Source organism: Crinia signifera, chromosome 6, assembly GCF_055691185.1.
Source record: "Crinia signifera chromosome 6, ASM5569118v1, whole genome shotgun sequence".
Lineage (NCBI taxonomy): Eukaryota > Metazoa > Chordata > Amphibia > Anura > Myobatrachidae > Crinia > Crinia signifera.
Genome location: NC_139222.1, coordinates 241106411 through 241118546, shown reverse-complemented (window position 1 = coordinate 241118546; position 12136 = coordinate 241106411). Strand labels below are relative to the sequence as shown.

The 12136-nt window shown below is 43.3% G+C and overlaps 1 protein-coding gene across 4 annotated transcripts in view; it reads right to left on the bottom strand.

Annotated features, from left to right (window-relative positions):
* Nucleotides 1–418: 418 nt before the first annotated feature.
* Nucleotides 419–12136, bottom strand: part of PLEKHA1 (pleckstrin homology domain containing A1) — an 80591-nt gene continuing 68873 nt past the window's right edge. For 2 of the 4 annotated variants that reach the window (XM_083149194.1, XM_083149197.1), the window contains 7 exons: nucleotides 11796–11933; nucleotides 10738–10806; nucleotides 10562–10626; nucleotides 8816–8879; nucleotides 6038–6127; nucleotides 2165–2242; nucleotides 419–1586 (listed from right to left, as the gene is read on the bottom strand). In XM_083149194.1, the coding sequence (XP_083005320.1) occupies nucleotides 1305–1586; nucleotides 2165–2242; nucleotides 6038–6127; nucleotides 8816–8879; nucleotides 10562–10626; nucleotides 10738–10806; nucleotides 11796–11933 (786 nt within the window). In that variant the 3' untranslated portion in view covers nucleotides 419–1304. The remainder of the gene's footprint in view (nucleotides 1587–2164; nucleotides 2243–6037; nucleotides 6128–8815; nucleotides 8880–10561; nucleotides 10627–10737; nucleotides 10807–11795; nucleotides 11934–12136) is intronic. The other 2 variants (XM_083149196.1, XM_083149195.1) reach the window with 2 other exon arrangements.

Genomic DNA, 12136 nt, shown 5'->3' with positions numbered 1-12136 from the left:
CTCATTTTATATGTACTTTGTTAGATTCTTGTATAGCCATATAAATAAAGGATAATAATAATCAAATGAGTAATGAGATCATCATAAACTTTCCTTTATGGGGTCATTACCTTTGGATGAATTAAGCTTGGCCTTGTTCATTTTTAAAGACAAAAGACTACATTCATGAAAAAGGATAAATTTATTTCAAGTGATATAGATAGATTAGAACATTATATATATATATATATATATATATATATATATATATATATATATATATATTTAAAATTTCAGATGGGTGCATTTCATGCACATCATTAAAGAGTCTCTTATAAAATGAAAACCCATCACCTACAAAGAAAAAAATAAAATACAAAACCAAAAAAAATAAAAAAATGCTTTGGGTTCTGTCATTTTAACAAGTGTCAGACGGAAGCACGAGGATACAGCAGACTTGTTAGTATCAGCAGTTCACAAGACAACAGTCTTACAGCACAGGAGGAGTCAGCAGGCACTTGGGACACAGAGGGAAACAGTGCAGTCACAGCATAGTCTCCAAAAACTTCACGGGGCAAGCAATATACACCTGGGGCATTACATCGGGCACAGTGAGTAACAGTGCAACTACAAAACAAGGTCTCTAATGAATGTGTGACATCAGTCATTCAAAAATTAGAAAAATAAAAGTCAAACTCATTAATTCCCAGGATTATTCAGAGTGTATTATCCCTATTAGTGGCACTTAAATTGAATGTGCAAATTAGGGTGGGGCTCAAGGAATGGTGGGAAGAGGTCAACACGAACATATACCCATGCGTGGTCCGGCTTTCTCTGCTTGCATAGAGAAGTTATTGCTTTGCAGCAAAGGATCAGACTTCAATTGAAAATACTGTATTATATAATAATAAAAAAATAAAATAAAAAAAACAACTTTAAAAGCACCAAATTCTGGTTTTCACTTGGATAACAATGACAGCTGTAGAGCATTCATTAGGCCACAGCTACAGTTTGCTGAGCTTTGTGACTAAAAAAGGCACTCCCATGCCAAACGTGGCATGCTTTCGTTTAGTGACCGAGTCCCAAAGTTGCTTACTAAGGAAAACATAGGGTCAATCTTTTCTCACTTTGGCTGCAGAGGAAGGTTCACGAGCTTTGTATTGGGAATGTGTATTATCTAACAGCAGGCTCCTACAGATCTGTTGACCATCACAATTCCTCCCCAATGATTGGAGGGTACATGAAAGATCAGGTGACCTTTGAGCATCATCAGGGCTGAAGCGGTACATCCTCCCGATTCACTTCCAATAGTCTATCAGCTGGCCTCAGACATCAGTGACAGGTAGGCTGGCATCGTCTATGTCAACCATCCCCGTCTCCAGAAGGTCAACGGGCATGGTGCTGGGCACAGAAGAGGTCACTTTGTTAGACTGGTTTCCTGCAGAGACAGCCGGCATCTTGACGTGTCCTGGCTGGTTCTTGGTAGCGGTGCTAGAGTCTTCCCGGTACGGAGGCCCGGGGTCAGAGTACTGAAGTCGGGCGGGCGAGTGAGGGAAACTGAAGGAGCGAACAGAGGAGTTGAGCTCTGAGTGTGAGGAGGGGGCCTCCTAAAAAACAACAAGGAGAAGGTGATGAGACGGTAACAGTGATTGAGAGAAGGTTAGTAAGTGTCAGCCTCAGAAACAGCCAGGGAGTGAGTCAGCAACTGTAAAATCAAGAAGCACAGTCTGTTATGGCATGAGGATTTCGCTCCTGTCCTTACAAGAAGGGGCTAAAGATGAAGGGAATTCAGCATCACCTGACTTGAATGGAAACATAACATAGTTGATTGAGCACTTACAGATTGACACATTGAATTGTTCTGCAATCCTTAATTACTAGCTTAAGACATGTTGAGGCAGAACAGTAGAAGGTTGTTAAGGTTATAAGTAACACAAAGCAGAAAATTTATACGAGCTATTGTCTCCATATATTCCTGAGATGAGGCATGCTTTGTCACCGTCTAAACATGTAGCATGCAAGTAAACCAGCAGTGCAGTGCAGCGATGTACACAAACTACACTGTGGTAACTGATGAGGTCCAATAAGTGAAAGGCAGTTACAGTATGGAGTGGTGGAGTGGGTTACATGGTAGGTGGTGGCAGCGATTGGTCAGTATTTTGGGCATGCATTGCTGCCCATGTACCTCGGAATACAGGGGTTTGAAAGGCGTCTGACCTGTCGCATCTGCAGGGAGACAGGGCAGGGTGGGAATTAAAAACACCTTAAAGATAGTAAAATAAGAAAGAAGAAAGAGAAGATGAGAGACATAGACTGGGAGATACGCCGAAGAAGGCTGCTACCTTTTTCATTTAATAACAAGACAAATTAAAGCTGAGTCATAAAACAGTTACAGATACCAGCAGCTGCTTCAGGAGGTGTAGGCTTAAATGCTGACTGATTCATGCAGGAAAGCTTTATTACTATACACCCTAGACCAGGCATGTCCAAACTTTCCAAGCTGTTGTGAAACTACACATCCCAGCATGCTTTGCCATCGTTTTAGCATTCCCTAATAGCAAAACTGTGGCAAGGCAACGATGGGACTTGTAGTTTCACAACAGCTGGAGGGCCATAGTTTGGACATGTCTGCAGCACTGTACATGGAAAATCAGTGACATGTAAACCCTACATGGTGCTTGTGTATTATAGTGGCGGCCATCGCATCGTATACCATAAGGCATACAATGGTATGTGATGCGATGCGATATCGCGCGATGTTGTACAATGACATACAATTTTAAAATTGTATGACATTGTATATGGCATACAATGCGATGGGATGCGATTATAAATTGTATATGGGATGCGATTATAAATTGTATAAACACCCTAATGGGTGCTTACAATGCTAAATGCACCCTAATAGGTGCTTACAATGTTAAATGCACCCTAATGGGTGCTTACAATGTTAAATGCACCCCCACGCCACCCCCCACTATAAACGTGAACCCGAAGCGTGGCGAGCACAGCAAGCCCGCGAGGGGCGGTGGTACGCTTCCTACGACCTTTTCATACCCCCACTATCCACATCGGCGTGGAGTTGATTTTATAAAGTGTGGCAAGCGTAGCGAGCCCCGCGAGGGGACGAGCATAACTTCACAGGTATACGCGTGCGCTCGCCACGCTTCGGGCTCGGTGGCTCGCCACACTATATAAAATCAACTCCACGCCGACGTGGATAGTGGGGGTATGAAAAGGTCGTAGGACGCGTACCGCCGCCGCTTGCCACACTTCGGGTTCACGTTTATAGTGGGGGGTGGCGTGGGGGTGCATTTTACATTGTAAGCACCCATTAGGGTGCTTAAAATCACCAATTAGGGTGCTTGTACAATTTTTAATCGAATACTGGTGTAAAATCGCGTCCCATCGCATGCCATCGGTTGTATGGCATGCGATACGATAAAAACATCGTACGACCAACATCGGGGGCGCCGCTATAATACACAAGTACCCCCTACATAAAAAGCAGTAATGTTTTTGGGACAGTTTAGGACTGCTTGTTAGAATGTATCTACTTTCATGTTCAGTTTAGCGGACATTGACAGGGAATCTCAGTAAATTTCATTTTGAGATATAAAAGGGAATACTTGCGTATTAAAGGGAGCAAATTTATTATCTTTTGGAGGGAATTTAATTAGAAAAAGCTTTTTTTGCCCTACGTTTTTGGGACAATTCTTTTAATGTCCGTTTTTTCACCCAAAAAAATGTACACATATATTTGTGATGAGACACAGGATGTCTGCATTTATCAGGGATACAGTTTTTTCAGCCTCCAGGAAGTGAAACAAAATCCCAGATAATGGGGGATATTTCAATCTGATTTTCCGAAACATTTCCTTCAAGATTCAATTTTCTGATGGTATGAAATGTTCTAACAATCGGAAAAGAGATCAGAGAAAGTCTTGCCAATCCATGTGTATTTTGTCAAATCTGCTGCATAAATCGACAATCTAGCAGCCATTTTCAAAATGCAGATTCAACCTTTCAAAAAGTTGATGCAGCCGAATAGGTGTATGCCGACATTTCCGTCGTTACTCATTGAATACCCCCCCAATGTCAGCTAGCGGTGTCAATTGAATTACCCCCGGAGATCAATCAGCCACGGCAATATACCGTTGCTAACAATTCCAACTAAGCATTTTGACAGGTTAAAATTTTTTACCCCTTTAAGAATTTAAGTGGTCAATGCCTACAAATAAAATGGTCTACAAAACTAACTAACTAAACGGTCTACCAGCAAACACACAACATGAAGAACACAAGAACAGGAGAGAGGTAGACACCGAAAGCAGAAACAGTCAGCATAGTAGAGGAGACCATAGATTTACATAAATAATGATTATCAAAGATATCTTTGGCGTAGACTCAAAGTTATTGCTTATACTGTACCCAAGAAATATATACAGGTGACCGGCAGTGGGGACGCCAGCTGTCAGAATGCCGATGATGACATCCAGACAGAGGGAATCCTGAAAGGGATCAGGTAAGTATACAATAAGTATACATACCCTACCCCTGCCCTTCCCTAATCCTTCATGCAGTCTGACACTAACCCTTCTATCCCACTGCATAAACATACCCCCGCCCTGCAGTCTAACCCAAGCCTTCCCCTCTCCTCCCAGCGACATGCAGGAAGGTCGACTTTCAAAATGTAGACACGGGGTATTTCACAATTTTTTTGTCCCGCATGTTGACACATGCGACGTGGACACTGAAACGTAGCACCGCTGCGCTCGCCATGCTTCGAGCACGGTGCCTCTGCACACTATTTTATTCTGCCACCACGCCCTAGTGCAGGGCTGTGCAACACCGGCCCTCCAGATGTTGATGAACTACACATCCCAGCATGCCTTACATCCGTTTCAGCATGGCCACATAGCAAAACTAATGCAAAGCATCCTGGGATGTGTAGTTCATTAACATCTGGAGGGCCGGTGTTGCCCAGCCCTGCACTAGTGGATGGTAGGGCAAGAAATATCACCTGTTGGCTTAAAACAATGTGGAAAAACCCCATGTTGACCTTTTGACTGTTGACCTAAACCATGTCCACCTAAATGCATGTCGACCACCATGCTGGTGACCCAATGACTGTATCTGTAAATCCTCCACTAGTGCCTTTACCTAAACTCTGACCCCCGGCCAAATGCTAACCTGCCCCGCATACTTGTGTTTAGGATGCTGGCAGTTGTGACTCCGATGTCGGAAAACTCATCAGTGTCAGCATTCCCGCCTTTAGTTGGGATGCCGCCACCTGTGTTTTGACTTAAGGCATCCCGCTGGCCAGGAAAATCACCGAATCCCATACCTGCCTACTGTGTTGTCATTAACCACTTGGGTTTACACAAGTTCATCCAATAGAGATTAACACACTATGGCCCTAATGTGTGTTTCATGTCTTCAATATATAGGCTCCATGTACTGAATTACAGCTCTCTGAATGCAGAGACAAGCGCATCAATCTCAGTAACAGCATTGCGAGTGCTTATGATTTTACACCAAGTCAACCACAAAGTGATAGCTACTGGGCGCAGTACACACATACTTCCGATCCTGCTTGGGAAGGTCACTATGTGATTGTAATAAAGGTATTTGACCCGACTGAGTAAAGTGACCAATTAGTGAGAGATTCTCAAATGAGCTCAATTATGACCCCGAATGAACTTCAATTTGGAATAAATTAAATTCCCCCACCACTCAGTGCGAATCCCCAACCCTTCTTTTTTCTGTCAACACCATGGAATTGTCTCAGGGGGTTGAGAAATTTCCATATTGTAAAATGCTGCTTTAATATTCATTGGTAAAATATAATTGTGTGCTAAAGGAACAGAAATGTGTGCTCTAGTCATTATAAATGCAGTAAATCATCCAGGAAACCAAACTCCACCATATGGCCCACATATTTCCTCTTTTCATAAATGTTGTGTTGATAAGCTATACTTTTGCAATGTGGCTTTGCCCTGCTACAGTGTCAACTACACATGTCTTTGTCCCAATATTATATTTGTGGAACACCTACAGATGCCGCAGATCTGGCTGGCCCACGCTGTGCCACGATTGCACCAGAAATGGCTCGGATCCAGCTATGCATGTCTTCAGGACTGTCAGCCTGTCACAGGGGAAAAAGAATAGTAGGGGGGGAAAAGTTTAGATTTCAGCCATTACATTTTCTTGAATACAACTTTTACTCTGCCTTTAAGTGCAACAAAAAGGTACTTAAACGTAATACTGTATTTAAGCATACAGATGTGTCCATTTATATTGTTTTCCTGTAAAGCCCTTTTTGTGCAAAGCAATAACGACTGTGTGCATTGCATCATATGACCCATGAAAACAACTGGTAGTGGTAGTGTTCCATACATGATGCATTTGAAACCCGCAGGTGCGAGCGAATGCAACGGTGATGTGTGTGCCCATGCATAAGCATTGCGGCAACAATGTAAATGGACTAAGTAGTGCCAGTTACCTATCATGTCCCCAGTAGCGCCAGTTACCTATCATGTCCCCAGTAGCGCCAGCTACATATCATGTCCCCAGTAGTGCCAGTTACATATCATGTCCCCAGTAGTGCCAGCTACCTATCATGTCCCCAGTAGTGCCAGCTACATATCATGTCCCCAGTAGCGCCAGCTACCTATCATGTCCCCAGTAGCGCCAGCTACCTATCATGTCCCCAGTAGCGCCAGCTACCTATCATGTCCCCAGTAGTGCCATTACATAAGTTCTCCCCAGTAGTGCCAGTTACAGTTCTCCCCAGTAGGTTTTTTAGCAAGAATTTTTTTTTTTCCACTTTCTGTAATGTATGGTTTTCGGAATAATTTGGATAACTGATATTTGGATAAGGGATACTTAACCTGTAATACATGCTGCCAATGGGACCCACTTCACCAATGTCAATTAAGGAACGATAAAAGCACTGATACATCTACCTCTCAGTTTTGACCGCATCAAACCAAAACGTGTCAAATATTCTCTACTGAAGCGGATTATGCTGCAGCTGTTAGCAATTGCGTTACTGCTGCCATAAGATTTTCATTACCGGCTACAGTTTCTAAACCAATGTGCATTTCCAGCAATCTATTAGTGTCACTGTTGACACAATACTGTGGTCAAATAAGGCATGATTAAACAGGGGTTGCCTTTGATCGGAACTGGACAAGTTTTGGTAAAAGGATATTTTCCTTTGGCACACGTAAGAGCTTCTAACAACTACTGAAGTAACCTCCCCAAAGATGTGTTCTTTTGAAGAAAAGCAGCCATATATGCTACAATGTCTGGCTCTAAGCATCCAAAATATACACATTTGTTACAGCCGACATTGAACGTAAAGGATCCAAACAGCAACCATTTTATACTCGCTACTTGTGGCCAGGCAGAGGGATCATTCAGGTACAGTATAAAGAAATTGGCCAGAGATGACAGTCACAAAACTGCTTATAATTTCAATACTACACTACTCACGATATTACATGGATTTAGGGAATGGCTGGTACATTAACAGCTGAGATCCTAACACATGCTCAGCACTTTGTTGTTTAACAACGAACAGCTTAACCATGAGTCTGTCCGGCAATGTCGTCGTCACAGGACAGTCTTGTAGCCAGAGAAACCAGACTGACCCTCCTGTTTCCTGGAAACCACCAGGCATATGCGCTTATTGACCTGATACACGGCTTGGCAGGGGGGCACATGATTGATCGCTAGGTTATCCATCAACCACTGGGTGATTGCAGTATACAGTGGACCTGATGGTAATGGCGTCCATCACCTGGTAGCTGGGGAAAAAAATTGTCTATCCCATGCCAAGCAATTACCAGGGGAGCACACTGATTGGCCAACCACACAGTCCGTCCAGAGACAAGGCTCTGCTCTTCTGTTGCCTGGAAGCCCCACAATACACTGTGAATGGGCCTAAGCTTGGTGTATGCGCCTAAAGCCTGCCACTTCTGGAATTAGATCCTGTGTCCCTGGGTAGAGATGTAGCCACTTTGGTAGGGGCAAGCGAGGCCATCAGGTGCACCTAATCATTGGGTTCCCAGCAAATGGAAACCGGGCTGCCAGCCCTGGAAACTACAGTGATAAACGTGCATGCGGAGTGTATGCACCTTGCAGCATATGTATCGTATTTGTGCCATGATTGAGAAAATGTAATTTTGTTAGTGCAAGTGTTTGCCTGGTCCTAAAATGTTACCAACAGTACTAAAGCCATTTGTGCGAATGCTGTTCTTTATGACCTCTGCCTGCGTGTTAACTATTTTGCTAAGCTATTTAGGGTAGGCGATTTCCTGATGTCCAGATCTCCCATGGGGAGCACATACACATGCAAAGATTGTGTGCTAAGTAATTTTGCTTAAGCAAAAAAAGGCCGGGTAGTGGTTCAGAATGAGAGATTTGCAGTCACTTGCTAAGTAATTTGACTAGATTTTGACTGCATGCACTGACTTAGTTAGCAGGAGATAATTAATCACTCAGGGCATAAGGTGCCCATACACGCACTGATCCCGGCGTGCGTTCTGGGCTAAAATAGCATTGCATCGCATACCTTGTGCATGCGATGCGATAAAAAGCAAGTACAAAAAGTATGTGCGGCACATACTTTTTGTACTGTGCAACGAGGTGCCGCGGGAGCGTGCACCACAAAACACAGATTGCACCGCCGGGATCGGTGCATGTATGGGCACCTATACACACGGAGAGATCTGTGCTTATTTTCTAAGCAATCAAAATAGCACAGAATTGCTCCGTGTGTACGTCCCTTAACACGTATCTCATAAAAAACACAAAGACAGTTATGTACCTGTACAAAAAATGTTCGAGAAGTTGTTACAATTTCAAACAAATTATCCCTCATCATTATGTCACTGCAGGGAGAGAAACACAGAACAAGTTATTCCAAGCATTTCATCACAAAGTTTTTAAATAAAGGAGGAGTGACATTGTGAACGCTAAGTGCTAAGTGCAAAAGAATTAAAAAAAAAAAAAAAAAAAAATACTATTTTGAAAAACAAAAAGGTTACAAATAAATATAATAATAATAATAATAAATCCTACCCAGCAAAGCTCAGCATCTTTAAATGGGTTTAGCACCTCTACTGATAATACCACTAACACCCCCAGCCCAAGGGTTAGACATCACCATAAAAATTCAGCCTATTACATAGAACAGGGGTGGTGGTTACTCTGCTAAATATTTTCCATAGAACTAACTCTTGTGCACAGCATTTACCTAGCGTCATGTTCTTTATACAGTTGTGTCCTAATATGTGCTTGCTGTGATGCACACAACACGCAGCATAGCGGTTGCATACTCTAGTGATGTGTACAAAGTGGCATACCGTAACTCATTCACATCGCGGTCCAGATACAGAACACTGATTTACGCAGCAACGACATAGCAGGACATATCTGTAACGCGTTCACAATTGTTAAGAACACAGGGCCTGAGTCAGGTTTGTGAGGAATTGCAGAGTGGCATGGAAGCGGCTGTGCAATTCCGTGCTATAGGAGATACATGCCTCCTGTTTCCATTAGCCAGACCACAGTGCTGCATCTGAAGTTATGACCACCAGTCATGTTTCACAATGGTTTTAGGCACTTGCCAGCCTGCGTAAAGGTCCATACACACTGGGCGACTATGCCCAGCATGTATGGACAGCGATGATGCGCGGGGAACGCAGCTCAGTGCATACAGACTGAGCGGCTTTCCCCCTGCCCGGCGCCGACGGAGGGGGGGCGGCGTTGCATAGCGCAGCGCTATGCAAAGCCGTTCTTATGCTGGTATAACCAGCAGATGAACGGCTTTCCCGGCGATGTTGCGGGAGCACGCAGCAGCGCTCATCGCTCGGGCATACACACTGGGCGGCTTTGAGCTGAAAGCCGCTCAAACCTGCTGTTTTGAGCGACTTTCAGCTCAAAGTCGCCCAGTGTGTACGGGCCTTTAGATGAAGCTTACTGGAGGTTGGCTGTCTGCTCTGTACACCCAGGTCCAGGATGTCTGAAGACCCCTCACACGTTCAACACAGACATGACCAGTCCCCGTTTTGCAGCTGGGGTCCCGGGTTCCGACGCTGCTCTGTCCCAGTGACAGGGGGCAGACAGGGAAATAACGAGACCCCAAACATCATATTTGTACAGAATCCTTCGGGCTTGCGTACAAATATGAATCAGGCCCATAGTTCACTAGGTGGCATTGAGACTTTTAAAACAGCAAGTACAATTATAACTAATGGCTAGTAACTGGCACGTCTATACATCCATGTGTAAAAGATCTTAGCGAATGCGCGTGTAAATTCTTCATTTGTATACAAATGAGAACACACGGTAACAGAAAACAATAACATACTCCAGGGAAACAGAGAGAGAGGCTTTGTTAGTATGGTGCTAAACAATGGCTGTCTGATTAGACTGCTCTGTTCATCATTATTTTAGACTGGCTTGAACACTGTAAGGGGCTGATTCAAAACCTAGTTTTCTCCCATACAGATAAAGGTTTGTGTGTGTACCCAGCTCTAGAAATAAAGAAGTGTGTGGCCTATGATCTCACCTCTGCTTGCACTCCTGTACCTTCAGCACCTCTCTCAGCTGTATCACTCGGAGTGGATCCCTGTCCTGTGACAAACAGGAAAAAGCATAGAACAGACCGATTTGCACAATGATCAAACATTTTTCAAATACTTGCATGTGTGTAAACCAAAGAATATAGTATAAGACATCCCCTACCAATTCAGACTTAAAGTATCCTATCGTGTTATCATCTAGGAGAAAAAATCTTCTTTTCCAGTTCTTCATCTACACAACGAGAAAGAAAAGTAAGCAACAGAAAAGGTCTGGTTACTGTGTGCAGATTTGTGATCCTGTTTATGTACAGTTTCTTATATAGTGCAGCATATATACAATTGTAATCAACAGTGATAACAGACATAGGTTGGAGGGCCCTGCTTGCAAGCTGGCAATCTATAGAATTCATGTTTACAATTAGGACATGTGTTTGCGGTCCTGTAATAGGCTTATTTAGGCACATTTTAAAAGATCCACAGATGGAGCGAATTATTTCACTGATTTTGTGTGGTGACCTGGAAAAAGTGCACTGTTGGGGGTACTTGAGGACCAGGGTTGGGAACCACTGAAGTAATACATCATTGGTTTAATCCTATGAGCGCCAAGGGACTTTGTCAAAATAAGTGTGAAAATAACCTTATTAACCCTTTGATTGCCAATGTTGCAGAGAGAGATCCTCGAAATAGCTGTTAAAAATGCCACCGCTCACAGCGATGCTGGCATTTTTTGCAGATATTTGGAGGATCACTCACAGCATCGTTGGCATGCAAAGGGTTGGACTGGTAGGGTGGTTGTCACAGAGAATGCTTCCAAGTGAATAGAATGGGCTGAAATGTCAAACATTGGTTCAGGTCATGTAGCAGCAGTCAACAAGGTGAGTATATACCAAAATGCTAAATTGACCATATTGTGACAGATTGTCTTTGTAGTGAAACTTCACAAAAGCGCTTTCCTGTAAGTATAACTAGAAAGGGTTATAAGAACCATTATAAGTTCTGTCAGTGGTGTTTATTAATAAAAATGATTTAATCACTCTATACAAACATATCAGGACTTCAGCAACTAAATAAATTGTCCTGTTAGCAGCCACATTTTCTCAAGATGACTTTCAACCTACACAGTCCACAGAACTGAAGCTAGCTACTAACAACATGATCTGTGCAAGGACTTTCATCCCACCTATGTCCTACAAGAGGAGTCTCAGTACATTTGTATCTTACCACAGCTCCTTGCTTGACGCAGTAGCCAGCTTTTATAACGCTGCCTTCAGAGATCCGTATGGGAGGGGATGGGAGCTGGCTTTGGGTACGTTTTAGATTCCCTCGGTCCCCAGTGGTGGCACATTCGCTGAGTTCTTGCTGTATAGTGCAAAATAATGGCGTATGAGGTAGGGTCAAACAGATACATTCATATTACTAATATATGTACAAGAGTAAGGTTACAACCATGTCACTGCTAGTCAGGAACCGTGGCTTTCGCCATTTATTGTAGGATTTTCTAGGTCAGTGATGGCTAACCTTGACACTCCAGCTGTTGTTGAACTACACATCCCAGCATGCCC